The sequence below is a fragment of the Bos indicus genome, chromosome 3, assembly GCF_029378745.1.
Source record: "Bos indicus isolate NIAB-ARS_2022 breed Sahiwal x Tharparkar chromosome 3, NIAB-ARS_B.indTharparkar_mat_pri_1.0, whole genome shotgun sequence".
NCBI lineage: Eukaryota > Metazoa > Chordata > Mammalia > Artiodactyla > Bovidae > Bos > Bos indicus.
Window position 1 is genome coordinate 9,204,457 of NC_091762.1, and position 21,498 is coordinate 9,225,954.

General features: G+C 41.5%; 1 protein-coding gene across 9 annotated transcripts in view; it reads left to right on the top strand.

Moving 5' to 3' along the window:
- CD84 (CD84 molecule) overlaps positions 1 to 21,498 on the top strand; it is a 99,337-nt gene that overhangs the window by 64,133 nt on the left and 13,706 nt on the right. For all 9 annotated transcript variants that reach the window (XR_011565109.1, XR_002183698.2, XM_070783480.1 and 6 more), the window contains one exon: positions 7,650 to 7,991. Coding sequence is in view for 7 of the 9 variants with exons in the window: in XM_070783480.1 (XP_070639581.1) it covers positions 7,650 to 7,991 (342 nt within the window). In the remaining 2 variants the exon portion in view is untranslated. The remainder of the gene's footprint in view (positions 1 to 7,649; positions 7,992 to 21,498) is intronic.

Here is a 21,498-nt window from a genome sequence, read left to right on the forward strand (position 1 = left end):
AATCACACTCATTCAGTTCAGTCATTCAGTCACGTCTGACTCTTTGCAACCCGATGGACTGCAGCATGCCAGGCTTCCCTGTCCATCACCAACTCCTGGAGCTTGTTCAGACTTATGTCCATCAAGTCAGTGATGCCATCCAACCATCTTATCTTCTGTTGTCCCCTTCTCCTCCTGCCTTCACAATCTTTCCCAGCATCAGAGTCTTTTCCAAAGAGTCAGTTTGCATCAGGTGGCCAAAGTATTGGAGTTTCAGCTTCAGCATCAGTCCTTCCAATGAATATTCAGGACTGATTTCCTTTAGGACTGATGGGTTGGATTCCCTTGCAGTCCAAGGGACTCTCAAGAGTCTTCTCCAGCACCACAGTTCAAAAGCATCAATTCTTTGGCACTCAGCTTTCTTTATAGTCCAGCTCTCATATCACGTACATAGCTTTGACTTATATGGACCTTAGTTGGCAAAGTAATGTCTCTGTTTTTTAATATGCTGTCTAGGTTGGTCATAGCTTTTCTTCCAAGGAGCAAGCATCTTTTAATTTTATGGCTGCAGTCACCATCTGCAGTGATTTTGGAGCCCAAGAAAATATAGTATCTCACTGTTTCCATTGTTTCCCCATCTATTTGCCATGAAGTGATGGGACCAGATGCAATGATCTTAGTTTTTTGAATGTAGAGTGTTAAGCCACATTTTTCACTCTCCTCTTTCACTTTCATCAAAAGGCTCTTTAGTTCTTTGCTTTCTTCACACTCATTATGAGATATTATAAATACGAGTCATCTCTTTTTCACTGGGCCCCAAGCCTGTTCACGAGTCCCTTCATCCCCTCAGTCAAACTGTTAACTTCCTGGCCGTGTTCCCTAGAGCAGCATTTCCTCAAAAATTTTACATTCATCAAAATAATGATAGCAACTATCATTTTTATGTGCCAGGAATTTGTGCTTAGTGTTCTTTCTTCATAATTGCATTTAATAATTACCTATATTTTAAAGGTAAGGAACCTAAGAATCAGAGAATTTCAATAGTTTCCCACCAAATAACATATCTAGGCTCAAATATCCCTAGATTCAAGACCTGTGCCCCTAACTTTACACTTCTTAAGTAGTCCCTCTCCTGCCTCCTCTTGCTTCCCACATTACTGAAGATATGAAGGCCATCAAGCATGACTCAGTTCAGTTCAGTCGCTCAGTCGTGTCCGACTCTTTGCGACCCCATGAATCGCAACACGCCAGGCCTCCCTATCCATCACCATCTCCCGGAGTTCACTCAAATTCACGTCCATCGAGTCGGTAATGCCATCCAGCCATCTCATCCTCTGTTGTCCCCTTCTCCTCCTGCCCTTAATCCCTCCCAGCATCAGAGTCTTTTCCAATGAGTCAACTCTTCACGTGAGGTGGCCAAAGTACTGGAGTTTCAGCTTTAGCATCATTCCTTCCAAAGAACACCCAGGACTGATCTCCTTTAGAATGGACTGGTTGGATGTCCTTGCAGTCCCAGGTGACTAGTTAGCATTTTATCTTCTCTGTTCCAAAATGTCCACTACATATTAAGCAACATCTATGTGTCCTCCCAACAATTTCATGAGGTAGGTATTACTATATCCTATCTTGTAGCTAAGTAAGATAAGGGCCTCAGTAACTATCAGGAATAGAACACAGGCCCATTGGACTCAAACTGTGCGCTTCTTCCATCTTGCCAAGCAAACTTTCTCCTATCCTCACTCCCAACAAGACCTCAAAATATCAATATCCTTTCACACATCCTTTCCTTTTTTCCTTCCACTTCAGATGAAGGCATGACCCTCCTCTGACTGAAAACATATACCTTTCTCTGCACACCATTTCCCTTCCATTTTTTGTTCCACACAAGTCTTAGTGGCCTGTGTATATTTCACTGTGCTTGGTGCTTGGGATTTTAAGACAAGATCCCAGGATTCAAGTGGCTCAGTGTCCAGAAACAGACATGTGGGCTCATGACTACCACCCAGAGTGGCAAGTCCTATGAGAGAGAAACAAAGAACTCCATGCGTAGGGACATCCATCCCAGATCAGGGACATCTCTATCTTCTTTTTCTCCATACCACACTTCCCCCTTCAGTATCATCTATTTTAAAATAAAATAAAATAAATCGGTTTTGTTTGGCTCTCTAGCTAGCTATTTGTTATATTTTATAACCTTTCTTTCACTATGAAGCTTCTCCACTTCTTTACCACTTTTTCTATCCTCAATCCACTACACTCTGGCCTCCATTTGAATCATCCTAACTTGAACTACATTCTCAAAGGCCATCAGTAACCTCCTAATGGACAAATCTAGGGGTCATTTTCAGCCTTTAACTCACTTGAAGACTCTGGATCACTAGACGTCAGTGACAGTTACCTTCTTGAGATTCTTCCTCCTCCTGGGTTTCATGATTTTGTCTGCTATTGGTGCCCCTCTTGCCACCGTATCGCTTGATCTGTTCAGTTTCTTTTGATAATGCCTCTTCTGTAACTGTAAGCACTTATCACAAGGTTCAGCCTTGGACTTCAGCCTACTCTTCCTGAGTGACCCTCTCCTTCAATCACCTCCTCTCCATAGATGATTCCTAAACCACTTGGATTTCAGTTTGATGGCAAGTGACAGAGACTCAAAAATAAGAATTCCTTAAAGAAGAAAGAAATTTATTCCTTGTTAGTGTAAAATGACTGGAGTTGGCAGTTCAGTTGGTAGAATAGTTCACAAGGTCATCAGGGATCCACACTTTTTGAGTCTTCCTGCTCCATGATTCTCAGTACTTGGCTTCCTCTTCTTGATCCAAAATGTCCAAGATCCACTGTCATGGCATTCCAGCCTATAACAAGCAAGGAAGAGAAGAAGAAAGCAAACGCCGTCTTCTTAACGACATAAAAGTCAATACAATACTTGCACTTTCGTCCCATGGACCTGAACTTAGTCACATGACCAAACTGAGATTGCAGAAAGTTGGGCGATATAATCTTTATTCGCCCTAATATTTATTAGCAAGGTGACCATACACCTTGCTAAAAATTAGGGATTATATTACTAAGAATGAAGTAGAAAACAAATATTGGAAAACAACCAGCAGATTCTGCCACAGCCCCCAAACAATACTTTGAATACATTTTTACTTTTCTTATCTTCCATTCTTCTAACTTCTTATTTAGTGGTGCACCATCATCTCACATTCAGTGTTTCTGACATTAAACTTGTCTTCTCCTTTTGACTTCTTCCAAGCATAAACTTAATCAAATTCCAGTAGCTATTAGTTTTCCACTCTCATGAACTAGACACCCAATATACTGTTGAATTTTATGACATGCCTCTTCATTCCTTGCCTTTCTTTGTCCTATCTCTCAAATTTATCCCTTCCTTTCCATTCCCATTACCCCTCGATTCATGCCCAGATGGCTAACAGTAGCCTCTGAAATGGTCTTTCAAGCCCAGCTTTTCTTTCCTCTTATTCCTTCTACAAATTATTACCATATGACCCTAACCCTAAAGCATTATTAGCCTTCGTTCTCAAAAACTTTAATAGCTTCCCCCTGCCTGTGGTGTAGACTTCAAACTCAGGTCTGTCCTAAATCTAAACCTAAATTTACATTTCTAGCCTGATTGCTCTCTACTTTGTTAAGCAAATCTATACTTATTCAACCTGCATCACACATTCTTCTCTTTCTAAACCTTTATTCAGAACCTGAAGACCTGAGACACTAATTCTTTCCCTTTCTATCTAGTAACATTCTTTTCATTCTTCAAGGTCCTCTTCAAATTCTGTTTCCTCCAAGAAGTTTTTTCTAACCACTGCAGATCAAAGTGATCTATCCTTCTTCAAATTCCTATTGTAATTACTGTCTCTACCATTCATTTGAATTTATCATTTACCAGATCATATTGCAAAGGTGAGTTATGAGTGTGTATATGTGTGTGTGTCTTATTTCCCTAACCATATATGAAATTTTTAAAAGGGACAGAGAACTTGTCTTGGTCATAGACTTGCATAGTGCTTTTCGTAGTAAGTCCTTAAGATATTTTTGTGCCACAAATTCTCTCTGAAATTAAGTTTTCTTAAAGTTGCCTCCAACATTAATATAGTGTTCGAGTCCCCCCAGCACCTAGAAAAATAAATATTAACATTGGCTGATATGGAGATTCTTAAAACACCAAAGTCTTTAAGAGAAGAATAGAGGGGCCACCAAGTGCAGTGGTACTGAAAACTGTCCCTCTGTGCTTTTCCTGAATTGGCCCTTAATAATGGTTCTTCATACATTCTTCAGTATGATCTTGGTGTTACCAAGGTCATCATAGAAATGGACTAGGGAAGTCCTAAAGGGCATATCCTAATTGTTAAGATGAGGATGAGAATGAGAATCATTATCATTAATAACCTCAGAAATAACTAGCATTTGGGGAGTTGGTGATGGACAGGGAGGCCTGGCGTGCTGCAATTCATGGGATCGCAAAGAGTCGGACACGACTGAGCGACTGATCTGATATGATCTGATCTGATTTTGCCTTGATGGTCAACAAAGAGTTTCCACTCATATATGATTTTTCTGATCACTAATTAGATAAGCAAATTTTATAGTTACTATTGCCATTCTGTAGATGAAGAAACTGAGACTCAGAAAAGCCTCGTGACTTAATTAAGGTTGACCAGCTCATATGTAGAAGTAGCAGCTATGGCTGCTCATAGCACCTATGACTTCATCCTCCCTATCTTTTCTTTGCCTGCTGTCGTTTTGTGGGTGCCTCATACCTCCGTTGGGTGTTCAAAGGTACATATTATGCTTGTGCAAGCCCTACACTTTTTCTCAGAAAGCCCAGGAGTCTTACCAGCAGCACCACAGCACAAAATAGTAAAAGGACTTCCTCTAGCTTAGCTCTCTGACACCCTGACTGTTTGATACCCAAGCACCACTTCCTGAATGACTCGCAAGAGGAGACAAGATATACTTCAAAAAGCAACACCACCCACCAACCATTCTGTGGCTGCACAACTGCCCTCCTACTAAGATCTCAGCCTTAGTAAACTGCCCACCATTTCCTGGGATTTGATGAGAAAACCCACCAGAATTATGAGTCTATGGAACCCCCACCTTTTCCATCTTCTCACACTGAACCTGAATTCAAAGAGTGAAATGGAAATTAGGCACAAGGACTTGATATTAAAAAAAAGAAAAAAACCTTGTGAGATCTGGCACCAGGGCCAGTTGTACACTTTGTGGAACCCAGTAGAATATGAAAATATAGGGTCTTTTTACAAGTAATATTAAGAAGTTCATGACAACACAACAGCATTAAATCAAATTCAGGTCCTTCTGAGCTCAAGTCTCTGTACCCTGCACAGGTCACATGTCCAGTTGGGGACATTCAAGGATTCAGGCTGGGACACTCCAAGTGCCGTTCTACCAGATCTCATCAACACAGTGGCAGAGCTTATCTGGGGAGAATTAACCTTCAAGGAATGGATTTTGGCTAACTCTGACTCCTGCCACCAAAGACAAGCTTAGTCTCGCTTTCTGTTCCCCCAGTAGTTTGGTTGCTATTGTTTTACTGTTTAGTACTCATCATATTGTATTACTGTCTGCATGCATGCACATGCATCTTATTCTCTGGGCTCTGAGTTCCTCAGAGCTGCCACCATGTCCTATTCATCCCTGAGTGGCACTTGTTTAGTCATGTCCCACTCTTTTGTGATCTGGTGGACTGTAGCCCGCCAGGCTCCTCTGTCCATGAGATTTCCCAGGCAAGAATACTGGAGTGGCTTGCCATTTCTTTCTCCAGGGCATCTTCCCAATCCAGGCCGATTCTTTACCACTGAGCCACCTGGGAAGCCCTAGCACTTAATAAATGTTTGTAGATAAGGGTCCTTAGTCTCCTTCTTCTCCCCACCCCAGGACCTTGTTACATCTCCATCTCTACTTAGCCCACCCCAACTAAGTCACCAGTCCTTGCCTGGGATATTCCTTCTAAGGGAAAATGTTGGATGTTCTGAAAGGAAAGAGGTTTATGTGAGCAGTCCCTGGCTTGTCCAGAAAGTACTGGGCTAGAGTGCAAGGGTGGTCATAGTGAGACAGCATCATCAGTTTAAGAAATCCCTTTGCTTTTCTGACGCATCACAATGACTTGTATTCTCAGTGACCTTTATTCTTATCCTCTTTATGCCAAGCCCTGAATAAACTTTAGAGTCAGGCTGAACCCACTTAAGTGAAAAGTTTTGCCCTGCTCTTTGGGGCTTATATGCAGTCAGTACTCATCAGAATGGCCCTGTTAGTGTTTATGGCTGAAGCTCTTCTTGATTGGTCAGTGCTTGTGTCTATTTGTTATTAAATGTTTTGAATATCATGCATGCTGGCTCAAAACACCCTCTCATACCATATAGCTCAGTGAGAATAACAGAGTAATGAAAGAATAGAAGAAAAGGGAGAAAATAACACCTTATAATTATATTGCTATTCATTTTACAAACTATGTATTAAATCAGTTTATGTTCATAAGGTAATGGAGAAGAGAACAAAATAAACTTTTAATTTTTTTTCTATGTTAGATTTTCATCCTTCAGCTTTATACTGAATACTACAATCCCAAAATTATTCCTGGATTCCCAGAATGACTCACGTCCCTTTCCTATTCTCTCTCAAAGTACCATAACCTTTATCTTATTTGTAGTTACCTTATCAAACTTGTTCTCTTCGTTTAAGTTCCAGGGAACAGAAACCATGTCTATTTTTACTCTCCATTGTACCCCAGTCTCTTGACATCATGCTTTAAAGAGTAGAGGCTCAACAAGCATTTGTATTATAATCAAATTAATAAATACTTGCTATAAGATCTAGAACAAAGTTGTCCTTGAATAAATATGTTCATTCATTCATAAAAGTATAAATGAATAAATGAACTTTGCTTACTTCAGAAGTTGCTCCAAAAGAGCCTAGGCAACACATAACTGAATTTAATTTATTAAATCATCCCACAAATATTTGCTAAGCACCCTCTATGTGTCAGGTACTCATCTACAGACTGGAGTCATGACAGTAAGCAAAAAGAGCCCTCAAAATCACTAACTTGGGGCATATTTACTCCAGGACCTCTAAAGCACTCTCTGCCTATATCTTCTAGGAATAGAGGCATAAATGTAACTCTTTTTTTTGTAAAGACCATGGCAGCCATCACAGGCTCGTGTCCCCAGCTCTTCTACCACTTGGCAATTTGACCTTGGGAAAGAAAATATTTACTATCTCAGACCTCAGAGGTTTAAATATGGAGATTTACAGCCTTAATCTCTCAAATTCCATCTAACTCTTATTAGAGTCTAGGTGTCTAGATAAATATGTTTTAATGAATGTATGGCAAAACCAATACAATATTGTAAAGTAATTAGCCTCCAATTAAATAAATTTATAATTAAAAAATTCACTGGGAAACTTAATTTTTGAATGAGAATCTTTTAGAAAAGTTAGCCATCATAACATGTTAAATATGTTTAAAGTAAAATCAAAAAAAAGAGGAAAAAAGGTATCGTCAAGAAACTGGATCAGCTGTTCCTCAGGGAGATTCAAGCCTGGAGAGAAAGAGAATTCTAAAAGGAGCAACAGTCAAATGGTTATGGTTTTGTCAAATGTTTATGGTTTTCTATTTATGTTCTCAGGTCTGGAAGCAGCTGGAAGCGACACAGACATCTTCATAGTGAATGGGATTCTGGGGGAGTCAGCTACTTTTCCCTTAAATATCCAACCATCACAGAAAGTTACCATCATTTCTTGGCATTCCAAAACATCTGTTGCTTTCGTAAAACCAGGAAACTTTGGAGAAGAACCCATAGTTACCATAACCCACCAAAATTACCATGAACGAATAAGTGTCTCAGGTCAGAACTATAACCTGGAGCTCAGAAATCTGAGGATTGAAGACTCAGGGATCTACAAAGCCGACATAAATGTAGAGACCTCTAAAGTGACGACCACCAGGTCCTACAACCTTCAAGTCTATCGTAAGTTGTAGAAAGAGAGAAGGCTTGTTTTTTTTATTTTTACTTTGCAATTTGCTATGTAAAAACACCTTTATTTCTGACAGTTGGGTTCCCTAAATCTTTTCATACTTATAAGTACTTACATAAATATATTGATGCTTATGGAGAGGGTATGGCTTTGCTTGCATTTAGCAATGTACTCTTCCTGTAAACCTTGTTTTTCTTTTCTATAAAATGAAAATAATCATACTATTTACTTCCCATAGTTATTGTGAATATCAAGTAAGATAGAGTATGCAAAGTACTTTTAAAAAACCCTTTTTATTTTGAAATAATTATAGAGGCATAGAAAGGTGTAAAGAAATGTGTAGGGAGTGCCTGTGTGCATTTCACCCATCTTTTCCCAACGGTAACAGCTTACATAACTAGAGTACAATATCAAAGTCAGGAAATTGGCATTGGTACAACCTATAGCGCTTATTTAGATTTCAGCAGTTATACAGGCACTCATTTATGTGTATATGTGAAGTTCTGTACAACTTAGTCACATTAATAGCTTCATGTAACCATTACCATAATCAACAAACTTAAGTGGACCAACGTCACAAGATTCCTTCATCCTTTACAGTCACTCATCACCACCCTCTTTCTCCTCCCAAACTCCTGGAAGACATTAATCCACTCTTAATATCTAGAATTATGCTACTTCACAAATGTTACGTGGATAGAATCACGCAGTATGCATGCTTTTTTCATTCGTCATAAGTTCTTTGAGTCACCCTAATTATTGCAACTATCAGTAGGTTATATATTTTTATTGCTGGATAGTATTTCATGGTATAGATGTGCTACTTTGTTTAACCATTCACCTACTGAGGGATATTTTAGTTGTTTCTAGTTCGGTGCTAAATCACTTCAGTCGTGTGTGACTATATACAACCCCATGGACTGTAGCCCACCAGGCTTCTCAGTCTGTGGGATTTTCCAGGCAAGAATACAGGAGCGGGTTGCTATTTTCTTCTCCAGGAAGCTTCCCAAACCAGGGATCAAATCTGCACCTCTTATGTCTCCTGCATTGGCATCACCTAAGAAGCTATTCTAGTTTGGGGGCAATTACAAATAAGTTGCTATGAATATTTGTGTACAAGTTTCTACATTAAATGACTTTCTGTTTCTTTAAGATAAATGCCCAAGAATGAAATCATATGCTAAATCCATTTTTCTTTTTTTGTTTATTGTGATTAAATATATATAACATTTAACATGTTAATTATCTTTAAGTGTAACACTCAGTGGCATTAAATACGTTCGCATTGTTGTGCAATCATCATCACTCTTCAGAACTTTGTTTTCCCCTTTTAAATAGATTCTATTTTTTAGAGCAGTTGAAGGTTCATGAAAAAATTGAGTAAAAGTACAGGAGTTCTAGACTCCTACATTGTCTATATCTCCCACCAGAGGGATACATTCATTACAGTTAATAATGTATATTGATACATCATTACCAAAGTCCATAGTTTACATTAGGGGTTTGCTCTTAGTATTGCACATTCTATGGGTAATGGTAAAATACAATGATATTTATCCACCGTTATAGTATCATTCAGAGTAGCTTCACTGCCTTGAAAACCCTCCGTGTTCTGCTTATTCACCCCTCCACACCACCCCTGGCAACCACTGATCTTTTTACTGTCTCAATTGTTGTTGTTTAGTCACTAAGTTGTATCTGACTTTTTGCGACCCCCCATGGACTGCAGCATGCCAGGCTCCTCCATCCTTCACTGTCTCCCAGAGTTTGCTCAGATTTATGTCCATTGAGCTAGTGATGCTATCTAACCAGCTCATTCTCTGCCACCCTCTTCCCCTTTCACTTCAGTCTTTCCCTGCATCAGGGTTTTTTCAAAGAGGAAACTGTCTCCATGGTTTTGTCTTTTTCAGAATGTCTAGTTGGAATCACATAGTATGTAACCCCTTCAGGTTGGGTTCTTCCACATAATAAAATACATTTAAGTTCTCTTCATACCTTTTCATGGCTTGATAACTCTCTCCAAAACTTTTAAGTCATTTTTAGTGTTAAAAATATTGCCAAATTATTTTGCATTCCCATAAAAAATGTATGAATTATTTGGTGTCTCTAGCATTTAATGTTGTCAGTATATTTTATTTTGGCCATTCTGATGAGTGTGTAGTGATATTTCATTTTGGTTTTTAATCTTAATTTCACCAGTAGCTAATGCAAAATGCTTTTAAGAGGTCAAATATTAGTACAGTTATTATCACTAAAATTGAATTCACTGGCAGGTGTGTGGTGTGTTAAGCAGTGCTATTCAAGTTATGGTCTGTATGTGGCAGCATCTTATTGGAAATGCAAATTCTCAGGCCCCAGTCCTTACCTTTGGTGGTGAAGTCCAGGAATCTGTATTTTAACATTCTCTCTGGACTATTCCTATGTGTGCTACAGTTTGAGAAGTGCTCATCTAGAGTTGCCCCGTCCAATATGGTAGTCAGTAGCTACATGTAGCTCCTAAGTATTTGAAAGATGATGAGTACAAATCGAGATGTGCTGTAAATGTAAAATACACACTAGATTTTGAAAGGTTGCTGCTATGAGCTGTGAACGACACTGGGATGCTTGGCCTCTAGAGGAGGAAAATTTGATTCAGGGCCAGTGACGAGGCTTGATCACTCAGAGCTTTTTGTGTAATACAGTTTTATTGAAGTATAAAAGATATAGAGAAAGCTTCTGACATAGATATCAGAGAGGACAGAAAGAGTGCCCCCTTGTTGGTTTTTAGCAAGGATTTTTATACCTATTCAGATCAGATCAGATCAGTCGCTCAGTCGTGTCCGACTCTTTGTGACCCCAAGAATCGCAGCACGCCAGGCCTCCCTGTCCATCACCAACTCCCGGAGTTCACTGAGACTCACGTCCATCGAGTCAGTGATGCCATCCAGCCATCTCATCCTCTGTCGTCCCCTTCTCCTCTTGCCCCCAATCCCTCCCAGCATCTGAGTCTTTTCCAATGAGTCAATTCTTCGCATGAGGTGGCCAAAGTGCTGGAGTTTCAGCTTTAGCACCATTCCTTCCAAAGAAATCCCAGGGCTGATCACCTTCAGAATGGACTAGTTGGATCTCCTTGCAGTCCAAGGGACTCTCAAGAGTCTTCTCCAACACCACAGTTCAAAAGCATCAATTCTTTGGCGCTCAGCCTTCTTCACAGTCCAACTCTCACATCCATACATGACCACAGGAAAAAGAATAGCCTTGACTAAACGAACCTTTGTTGGCAAAGTAATGTCTCTGCTTTTCAATATGCTATCTAGGTTGGTCATAACTTTCCTTCCAAGGAGTAAGCGTCTTTTAATTTCATGGCTGCAGTCACCATCTGTAGTGATTTTGGAGCCCAGAAAAATAAAGTCTGACACTGTTTCCACTGTTACCCCATCTAGTTCCCATGAAGTGATGGGACCGGATGCCATGATCTTCGTTTTCTGAGTGTTGAGCTTTAAGCTAACTTTTTCACTCTCCACTTTCAATTTCATCAAGAGGCTTTGTAGTTCCTCTTCACTTTCTGCCATAAGGGTGGTGTCATCTGCATATTAGGTTATTGATATTTCTCCCGGCAATCTTGATTCCAGCTGGTGCTTCTTCCAGCCCAGCATTTCTCATGATGTACTCTGCATATAAGTTAAATAAACAGGATGACAATAAACAGCCTTGACGTACTCCTTTTCCTATTTGGAACCAGTCTGTTGTTCCATGTCCAGTTCTAACTGTTGCTTCTTGACTTGCATACAGATTTCTCAGGAGGCAGGTCAGGTGTTCTGGTATTCCCATCTCTTTCAGAATTTTCCACAGTTTATTGTGATCCACACAGTCAAAGGCTTTGGCATAGTCAGTAAAGCAGAAATAGATGCTTTTCTGGAACTCTCTTGCTTTTTCCATGATCCAGCAGATGTTGCCAATTTGATCTCTGGTTCCTCTGCCTTTTCTAAAACCAGCTTGAACATCAAGAAGTTCACGGTTCACATACTGCTGAAGCCTGGCTTGGAGAATTTTGAGCATTACTTTACTAACGTGTGAGATGAGTGCAATTGTGCGATAGCTTGAGCATTCTTTGGCATTGCCTTTCTTTGGGATTGGAATGAAAACTGACCTTTTCCAGTCCTGTGGCCACTGCTGAATTTTCCAAATTTGCTGCCATACTGAGTGCAGCACTTTCACAGCATCATCTTTCAGGATTTGGAATAGCTCAACTGGAATTCTATCACCTCCACTAGCTTTGTTCATAGTGATGCTTTCTAAGGCCCACTTGACTTTACATTCCAGGATGTCTGGCTCTATGTGAGTGATCACACCATCATGATTATCTGGGTCGTGATGATCTTTTTTGTACAGTTCTTCTGTGTATTCTTGCCATCTTTTCTTAATATCTTCTGCTTCTGTTAGGTCCATACCATTTCTGTCCTTTATCGAGCCCATCTTTGCATGAAATGTTCCTTTGGTATCTCTGATTTTCTTGAAGAGATCCCCAGTCTTTCCCATTCTGTTGTTTTCCTCTATTTCTTTGCATTGATTGCTGAAGAAGGCTTTCTTATCTCTTCTTGCTATTCTTTGGAACTCTGGATTCAGATGCTTATATCTTTCCTTTTCTTCTTCGCTTTTCGCTTCTCTTCTTTTCACAGCTATTTGTAAGGCCTCCCCAGACAGCCATTTTGCTTTTTTGCATTTCTTTTCCATGGGGATGGTCTTGATCCCTGTCTCCTGTACAATGTCACGAACCTCATTCCATAGTTCATCAGGCACTCTATCTATCAGATCTAGGCCCTTAAATCTATTTCTCGCTTCCACTGTATAATCATAAAGGATTTTATTTAGGTCATACCTGAATGGTCTAGTGGTTTTCCCTACTTTCTTCAATTTAAGTCTGAATTTGGCAATAAGGAGTTCATGGTCTGAGCCACAGTCAGCTCCTGGTCTTGTTTTTGCTTACTGTGTAGAGCTTCTCCATCTTTGGCTGCAAAGAATATAATCAGTCTGATTTTGGTGTTGACCATCTGGTGATGCCAATAAAATTTATACCTATTAGCAAGCTGCTAATTAGAGAAAGAAAATGCCTCAAAACTGAGAAAGTTGCACCAGGCATTTCACCCACAACATGCATTTAAGATAGCATTGGCACAAGGTGAGTTATCCTGGGTCATAAAACAATTGACATGAATCTTGAGGAAAGGCAGATTTCCAAGCAAATACATAGTTTCATTAACATAGCTTAAGAGAACATCTTCATAAGAAAAACGCATTGACTAGCTCAAGGTTTGACAAAAGTTCAGGCAACCACGTGTCGTCATGGCAACACTGAATTTTAAAAGAAACCTCCTTTTAATTTTGTATAGAGAAGGGAAAAAAACATCTGACACTTGTAGTTTGTTTCTTCCTGCCACTTAAAAGAGTGGAAAAAAAGCGTCTGTTACTTGCAGTCTATTTCCTCCGCTTGGGGACCCAAACCTTCCTGCCTGTTACTCTCTCAATTTCAAAGTCTTATTATCAAAAAAGAAACCCATAAAATATCTCATTAATTATTTTTATATTGATTCCATGTTGGATATAGTGAGTTAAATAAAATATATTATTACATCACCTGTTTATTTTCACCATTAGAAAACCTTAAATGACATAAGTGAGTAACATTTTCTCAGCACTAATTTCTAGCATAGAGAATATTTGAATCATGTCTCAAGGATTTTACCATCTCCATCTGCCCCACAGTAGAAAAACACAGAAATGTGGCTAATACAATTCAGGTATATAGTTAGTCCACTAAAATTCAAGCTCCATAAAGGCAGAGATTTGTATATGATGTGTATCACTATATCCCCAGCTCCCACCTTGCCAGGCATACAGTGGGTGCTGCAGAAGTATCTGTTGAATGAAAGAATAAGTTAAGCATAGTAGTCCCGGGTCCTAATACAAGGTCTGGTGATAATAAGTGCTCAATTAATATAGCATAATTGAAAGAACCATACCCAAGTTGGACACTGCAGAAAATATCTGACTCATTCAAGACCTTTGCTTGTGAAAATAAAGAGGGCGTTCAATTTTTATGATATTTGTTTTCATCCCTTTATATGTTTAGTTTTACCCACTCAGTCTTTAGATGTTTTACCATCTGTAGTTAAGGCTGCTGCTGCTAAGTCGCTTCAGTCGTGTCTGACTCTGTGCAACCCCATAGATGGCAGCTCACCAGGCTCCCCCGTCCCTGGGATTCTCCAGGCAAGAACACTGGAGTGGGTTGCCATGTCCTTCTCCAATGCATGAAAGTGAAAAGTGAAAGTGAAGTCACTCAGTCGTGTCCGACTCTTCACAACCCCATGGACTGCAGCCTACCAGGCTCCTCCATCCATGGGATTTTCCAGGCAAGAGTACTGGAGTGGGGTGCCATTGCCTTCTGCTGTAAAATCTTAGAGAATTCCCATACAACAAAATCTGTGCTTTTGGAATAGTAAGCTGAGAAGACAAAGAGAAAAAACTGACATTTACTGGACAGTACTTGACTGACATTCTACTAATTTTTAAAAATACATAAAGATTATACATATTTAGGCAACATACCCACAAAAGATAATACAGTGAAATGCAACTCTCCCTTCTCAGGGGCAGTCACTCTTATCAGTTTATTTTGCCTCTTCAATAGAAAATTAAAGTACATATGAGCATAAATAGAGGATGATAGATAGACAAATTGATGGATAGTAGAGTGGTCTATCTGTGTAATAACTCATTTAATCCTCTCAACCACCCTAGCTAGAGAAATTTGTTGTCCCCACATTAAAATTGAGGGAGCTGAAGCTCAGTACCACTGGATACCTTCTTCACAATTTTATAGTTAGAGAACAGTGGAGCCTGGATTCTGAAGCGGATCTCCAATGGCCTCCCCATTCTTTGACTTGGAAAGATGAAAGCCTGTCGGCCACAACTCTGATCTTCACTGCCCATCGGATTTGTGTAGGATATGTTGGGGGAGTGTGTAATTTCCTCGGTTCTGACTCACTGCAGCAAAGATTTGAAATGGTAGACCAGTGTTACAGCTCGGTTACAGCTGTTTTATTTGGCAGTCAAAGGATAGTACACCCTCAAGGTGTGAAGGTGGGCTGACCCAAAAGGAGAGAGGCTCAATCTTGGCTCCCCTTTTTAAATGTTTTGTCTCCTCCCCTTGAGCCTGCTCTATGTAAATTGGGCTAGCCAGGAGGGCTGTTTGTTTCACCTGAGGTTCTCACTCCAGTCCTCAGATTTTCTTTTCTTTTCTTTCATTTTTGTGGGCTTTTCCCTTTCTTTGTCTTTTAGCCACCACCATTTTGGACCCCTTTTTCCTATTCTAACTACCTAACATTCCCCCCTCAAGAGGTGGGTGGCCCAATTCTTTGGGAATAGGGCCTCGAGGTCTCTCTGGCTACTTCCTGCTGAGCTGGGACACCAAAGGGCATTGGGCCTCCCCCTCTTGCTTATCGCAATCCTCAGAGTCCTTATAGCGGTGTCCATCTAAGGGTGAGTGATATTTCCCATGGTCAGGTATAGTTTTATACATCCTTGTTGAATTGGCACCGCATGTTGTAGCTTGTTGACTTGAGCAGAGATAAAATGGGTTAGACAATTGATAATACATGGAGCAATCATAAGCAGCATCAAATGGTGATAACAGGGATTAGTAGGGATATTAGCCAACTCCAAATCCTCCCTTGCCACGAGAAGGATTCCCAAGGAGAGATTGTAGCCACCCCAAGAATTCTCCAGCTCGTTTTTTGAGATCCCATAGGATCTGAATGTTTTTCTTGAGGACTGTGAGACTTTCTTTAACTTGGCTGGAGGTATTTACCCAGAAACAACACATTTCATTCAAGATAGCTCAAGTCCCTCCTTGTTCAGGGATCAGGAGAGCTATCTCCTATCTATTTTGGAGTATAACCCTTTCCAGGCTGTGTTGGCTCTTAAGAGCTGTCCTGAGAAATCTTATCCCCAGAAACTTAATTTTGGGGGTGTTCATTAGAATGGCACTCATTTGTGGTCCTGAACAGTTTTCTGAGATCTTCCAGGGGCTCACAGGTGTATTGAGTGTCTTCTTCTGTTTTCTTCCATGGCTTGACTCATGAGTAGTGAATCCAGGAATCATGCCCTGAAAACTTGACTGCTGTGGGGGTAGAAAGTATTACAGCGTAGGGGCCCTTCCATGTGGGCTGGAGTTGAGTCTTTGGGGACCCATCTTTCCAGACTGTAATTAGGACTTGAGTCACTGAAGCATATAGTGGTGGCTCTTTAGAATCTTTTGGGTCCTGGTTGACACCCCACAAGAATATATCTGGTTGGAATTACCCAATGACCACAGTGTAAGACTCGAGGGTCTGAGCCTCTGGATCTAGGAAGAGGTCATTGGCATAAACAAAAGTTCTCACATATAGCATCTCATAAGGACTAAGACCAACCTGTTCCTTAGGGGCAATAGAGGTGTGGAGGAGAGCTATTGGTAAAGCCTCCTTCCATCCCAGGGAGATCTCCCGGGTTATCTTTTTTATCGCTGATTTTAAGAATTGGTTGGCTCTTTCTACTTTTCCTGAAGACTGAGGCTTCCAGACACAATGGAGATAATAAGTAATGCCCAACGCTTTAGAGACCCCTTGGGTGACTTTAGAAGTAAATGATGTCCCATTGTTACTTTGTGATGACTTGGGCAGGCCAAATCTCAGAACGATTTCATGGAGCAGTTTTTTACCATCTCCTTGGCCTTCTCAGTCTGGGTGGGAAAACCTTCAATCCATCCTGTGAATGTATCTATCATGATTAGTAGGATATTTATACCCTTGAGAAACTGGCATCTGGGTGAAGTCCATCTGCCAGTCCTTTTCTGGCTAGGTCCCACACCGTTGGACAGGCTGGGCCAGCTGGGGTCTTTGAGCTTCTTGGGGATTGTTTAATTGGCAAGTGGGACAAGAGGAGGCCAATCGCCTTACAGCTGTTTGGAGGCCTGTTCCTCTGAAGGACCTTTCTAGTAACCTTTGGAGGGCATTCTCCCCTAAATAAGTGGTGGTGTGTAAGGAGTTAACCAACTTCCATTGAAGGTTCCCAAGCAGAAAAAGGAGTCCCTCCTTTTGGAACCACCCCATATGATCTTCCTGAAAGCCCTCACTCTTAGCTTTAAGAGTCTCACCTTCAGTATATGAAGGAATTTCTGGCAAATTAGCCCATGGAACTAAGGTGGCAACCACTACTACATCACTGTTTTTTAATGCTGCTCTCTTAGCTGCCTGATCATCTGCTTGGTTCCTTTGTGCCACTTCTGTGCTCCCTTTTTGGTGTCCTTTACAATGGGAGACTGAAACATCATCTGGCAGATGGACTGCCTCCAAGAGCCTAAGGATTTGATCACCATATTTGATTGGGGACCCTCGGGTGGTCAAGTGGCCTCTTTTCTTTCCAAATAGCAGCACGTGCATGTAGCACCAGAAAGGCATACTTGGAGTCAGTGTAAATGGCTACTCTTTTTTCCTTTTCCAAGCTCTAAAGCTTGAGTCAGGGCTATAGGCTTAGCCAATTGGGCTGAAGTACCTGTTGGAAAAGGTTTAGCCTCTATGGTCTCAAAATTGGAAACTACTGCATATCCAGCTCTTCTTTTTCCATCCAAGACAAAGCTGCTTCCATCAGTGTACCAGATTTCCTCAGGATTGTTTAGATCTTCTGACAAGCCCTCTCAGGGTTTTGTCCAGTAATCCAAAGTTTCTAGGCAAGAGTGAAAGGGAGAGAGCCCTTGGGGGTAGGTAGGAGGGTAGCTCGATTAAGAACCTCATAAGGGGATATAGTCAGGCCTGGATTTTCCATCAGCACTACTTAATATCTGAGGATCCTTTGATCAGACATCCATAAATGGCCTCTCCTATTCAGGAGTTGTTTCACTAGGTGGCTGGTAAAAGTAGTTAGTTTGCCCCCAAAGTGAAAGTGAAAGTGAAGTGAAGTCACTCAGTGGTGTCCGACTCTTAGCGACCCCACAGACTGCAGCCCACCAGGCTCCTCCTTCCATGGGATTTTCCAGGCAAGAGTACTGGAGTGGGGTGCCATTGCCTTCTCCAGAGAGTTTAAAGAATCTCCTATCAGGACTGCAATAGCAGCAAGATTTAGAAGGCAGGGAGGCCAGCCTTGGGAAGTTGGGTCGAGCCTCTTGGATAAGTAAGCTACAGGCTGCGGCTCAGGTCCCAACCTTTGAGTTAACACTCCCAAGGCTATTCCTTCATTTTCTTGCATGTACAGGTGGAATGCTTTTTCTGGGTCTGCCAATCTCAAGGCTGTTCTTGAGTTAAGGCTTCTTTTAGTGTATCCTCTGCCTCCTTTTGAGGACTTCCCCACATCAATGTGGGAATTAAATCACCCCCTCCCTTCAAGCTTTCATATAAGGCCTGGGCAATTAGATCATAATTGGGTGTCCAGATTCTACAATACCCGGTTAGCCCCAGGAAATCTCATGGTTGTTTTTGAGTCGTGGGGGAGGGCAACTGGAAGATTCCTTGTACTTGATCAAAGGACAACCTCCTAGATGACCCATGTGTAATCTGAACTCCCAGGTAGGTGACCTTTGTCTCGACCATCTGTGCCTTAGCACAGACTTTATATCCCCTCTCTGCCAAAAGTTAAGAATCTGAATTGCATGTTGTTGGGCATTTTTCTCATCCAGAGAGCAGATAGTAGGTCTTCTACATATTGTAATATTTTCCCAAAGGTCCCAGAATCAGATCTAGGGGATCCCAGCTAAAAGCCTGCTCAAACAGATAGGGGCTATCTCTGAACCCCTGAGGTAATACTGTCCAAGTCATCTGTTGGTGTTTTTCTCCTGGAGACTCCCAGTCGAAGGCAAAAAGATATTGGGATTCTTTAACCAGTGGCATGCAAAAAAATGCATCCTTAAGATCCAGGACTGTAAACTACTTGGCACTGGGCAGGATTTATCCCAAGAGTGCATAGGGATTGGGTACTGTGGGATGGAGGGGGACCACAGCTTCATTTATAATCCAGAGATCTCGAACCATTCACCAGGTCCCATCCTTTTTCTTTACAGAGAGGATTGGGGTGTTACACGGTGAACTGGTGAGGACCAATAGCCCACAGGCAAGGAATTTTATTAGCGATTGTAGTCTTTCCCAAGCTTCTCTTCTGAGAGGTATTGTTTCCAGTTTGGAAGCCAAGTGGGATCTTGGAGGACAATGATGACCAGTTCAGCTTGGTGGGCTTGTACAAGAGTTCCCTGGTCCCAAACCTGGGGGTTAATTTTGTCCTCCCATAGTTTTTGGTCCCTCCCTATTGGAGAGGGTATATTGGATTCCTCAGTAGTAACCAGAAGCTGTAGAAAAGCTTCCTGTCACAAGGGTGGTCCCCAGTTTAGTGAGTTTATCTCTTCCCAATAAAGAAGTAGGACACTCAGGGACCACCAGAAACTGGTGGGAAAATATTTGTCCATTCCAGCAACAAAGAAGTGCTTGGGTGAATCTTTTTGTAATTGTTTTTCCTGTAACACCCAAAATGGTACAGGTTTGGGAGGAGAAGCCTCTAGAATAGGAGGTCAGGACACAGTAGGTAGCCCATGTGTCAACCAAGAAATTCTCAGACCTACCTGCCACATCCAGCTGCACCCTTGGCTCCAGCCCCGTGATGATTATCTGTGACAGGCAGGCTGGCTGGAGCGGGCCACTTCAGTCCTGTTAAACCATCGTGAGGGAAGGCTTGAAGCTTGACCTTGAGGCTCTTGGGTCCCAAGGGCAGAATGCCACCCAATGTCCCAATAGATGGCATTTGTAGCAAGCCATTTAGGAGACTTGTCATGGTTTGGACACTCTTTGGCCCAGTGTCCCACCTGTCTACAGATTAGGCATTTGCCTTGTGCCTTGTCCTTTAAGAACTCGGGGTTCGCCATAGTGCTTCCCTGGAGGACGGCCAGCATCTGGGTATGCCTTGTCTCTTTCCTTTTCTCCCTTTCCTCGACCTTGACGTCCCTCTCTCGTTCTCTGTTATAAAAGGTACTGGTGGCTGTCTGGACCATCCCATTTAAAGAAGCAGAAGGGTCCTTCTGCTGTAGTTGTTGTAACTTTATCCTAATATCTGATGCACATTGGGACAGGAATTTGTCCTTTAAAATCACCTGTTCCTTGTAAGAGTCGAAGTTCAGATTGGTAAACTTTTGGAGGGCCTCTTTTAGCCTTTCCAGAAAGGCAGTGGGGTTCTCACTGGACTGCTGACTTATTGCTGAGACCCAGGCATAGCTGATTACTTTTTGCTGGGCTGCTTTTAGCCCTACCTTTACACAGATCAGAAAGTAATCCCTTTCCCAGATGTGCTCAGGGTCATTATAATTTCAGTTAGGATCTGAGGAGGGGACTGCAGTTTCCCCCACTGGATATTTACTGCTTGACTTGTTGAAGCCCTGTAGCATACCCTCAGGCTTCCTTTATGACCCTAGCATACTCAGGGTCAGATAAAGTTTGACTCAATATGACCATGATGTCCTTCCACGTCAAGTCAAAGGCCAAGGTAATGTATTGGAATGTATCTACATATTTGCCTGGGTCATCTGGATAGCTTTCCAGGTCTTGTTTTATCAGTCTTAGTTCTAAGTGGGAGAAGAACTTATGGACCCAGGTTGATCCAAATTCTCCTCCAGTTTCACTAAGGGACATACTTGAGTTGGCTTTTGTGGAGGGGGTGCTCCCAGATATGGGGGCACATTTGGATACAAGGAAAGAACACCAGGCAACTCGGGAGCCATGGGAGGTGAGCCTTCATGGGAGGCTTCCTTCTCTTAGTTGTCTATGCCTAACACCATTTGCCTAGTAGGCTCACTTTTAGGGCGTACAACAATCCCATACTTAAGACAGAGTTCCTTCATATTTCTTAGGTGGAAGAAAATTTGGACATAGGTGATCTCTGTCCATTTCCCTTATCTTTTGCAGAATAAGTCCAACTGTAGGACGGTATTGTAATTTAAACTCCCATCATCAGGCCAGTGTTCCTTATCCCCCAGAGAATACTGTGGCCACGAAGTGGCACAAAAGAATTTTAAGCAACTTTTCCTTAGAGGATCAAACAACTTTCAGTTATCAAGGATGCATCTCAAGGGCACCTGTAAGGAAGTTGATTGGTTATTTCCCATCTAAAAGACAGTGATGACAGGGAGAAAAAGAAAAAAGGAGAAGAAACTAATAGACCTTCTTCTATTTTTATGGGTGGACTTCCTTAGGGGTGAGTCTTTCTAAAGGTTATCCTACCCAGTACTGTTGCAACCTGAGAGCTAAGGGTCAAGGTGCAGATCCCCAGGGAGTTTGAGGCTTGACAATCTCCTAGAGATCAACATTTCATTGTCATAGGCCCACTTTAGGTAGTAACAGAAGTAATGGCAAAGGAGAGGGTTACCTGGTCCTGTTAGGGGCATTAAGAGTATTTTAATAATAAGCTGGGTGGTGATGTTGCCTACAAGGGGGCAGGGTCCTGGTTGCAGGA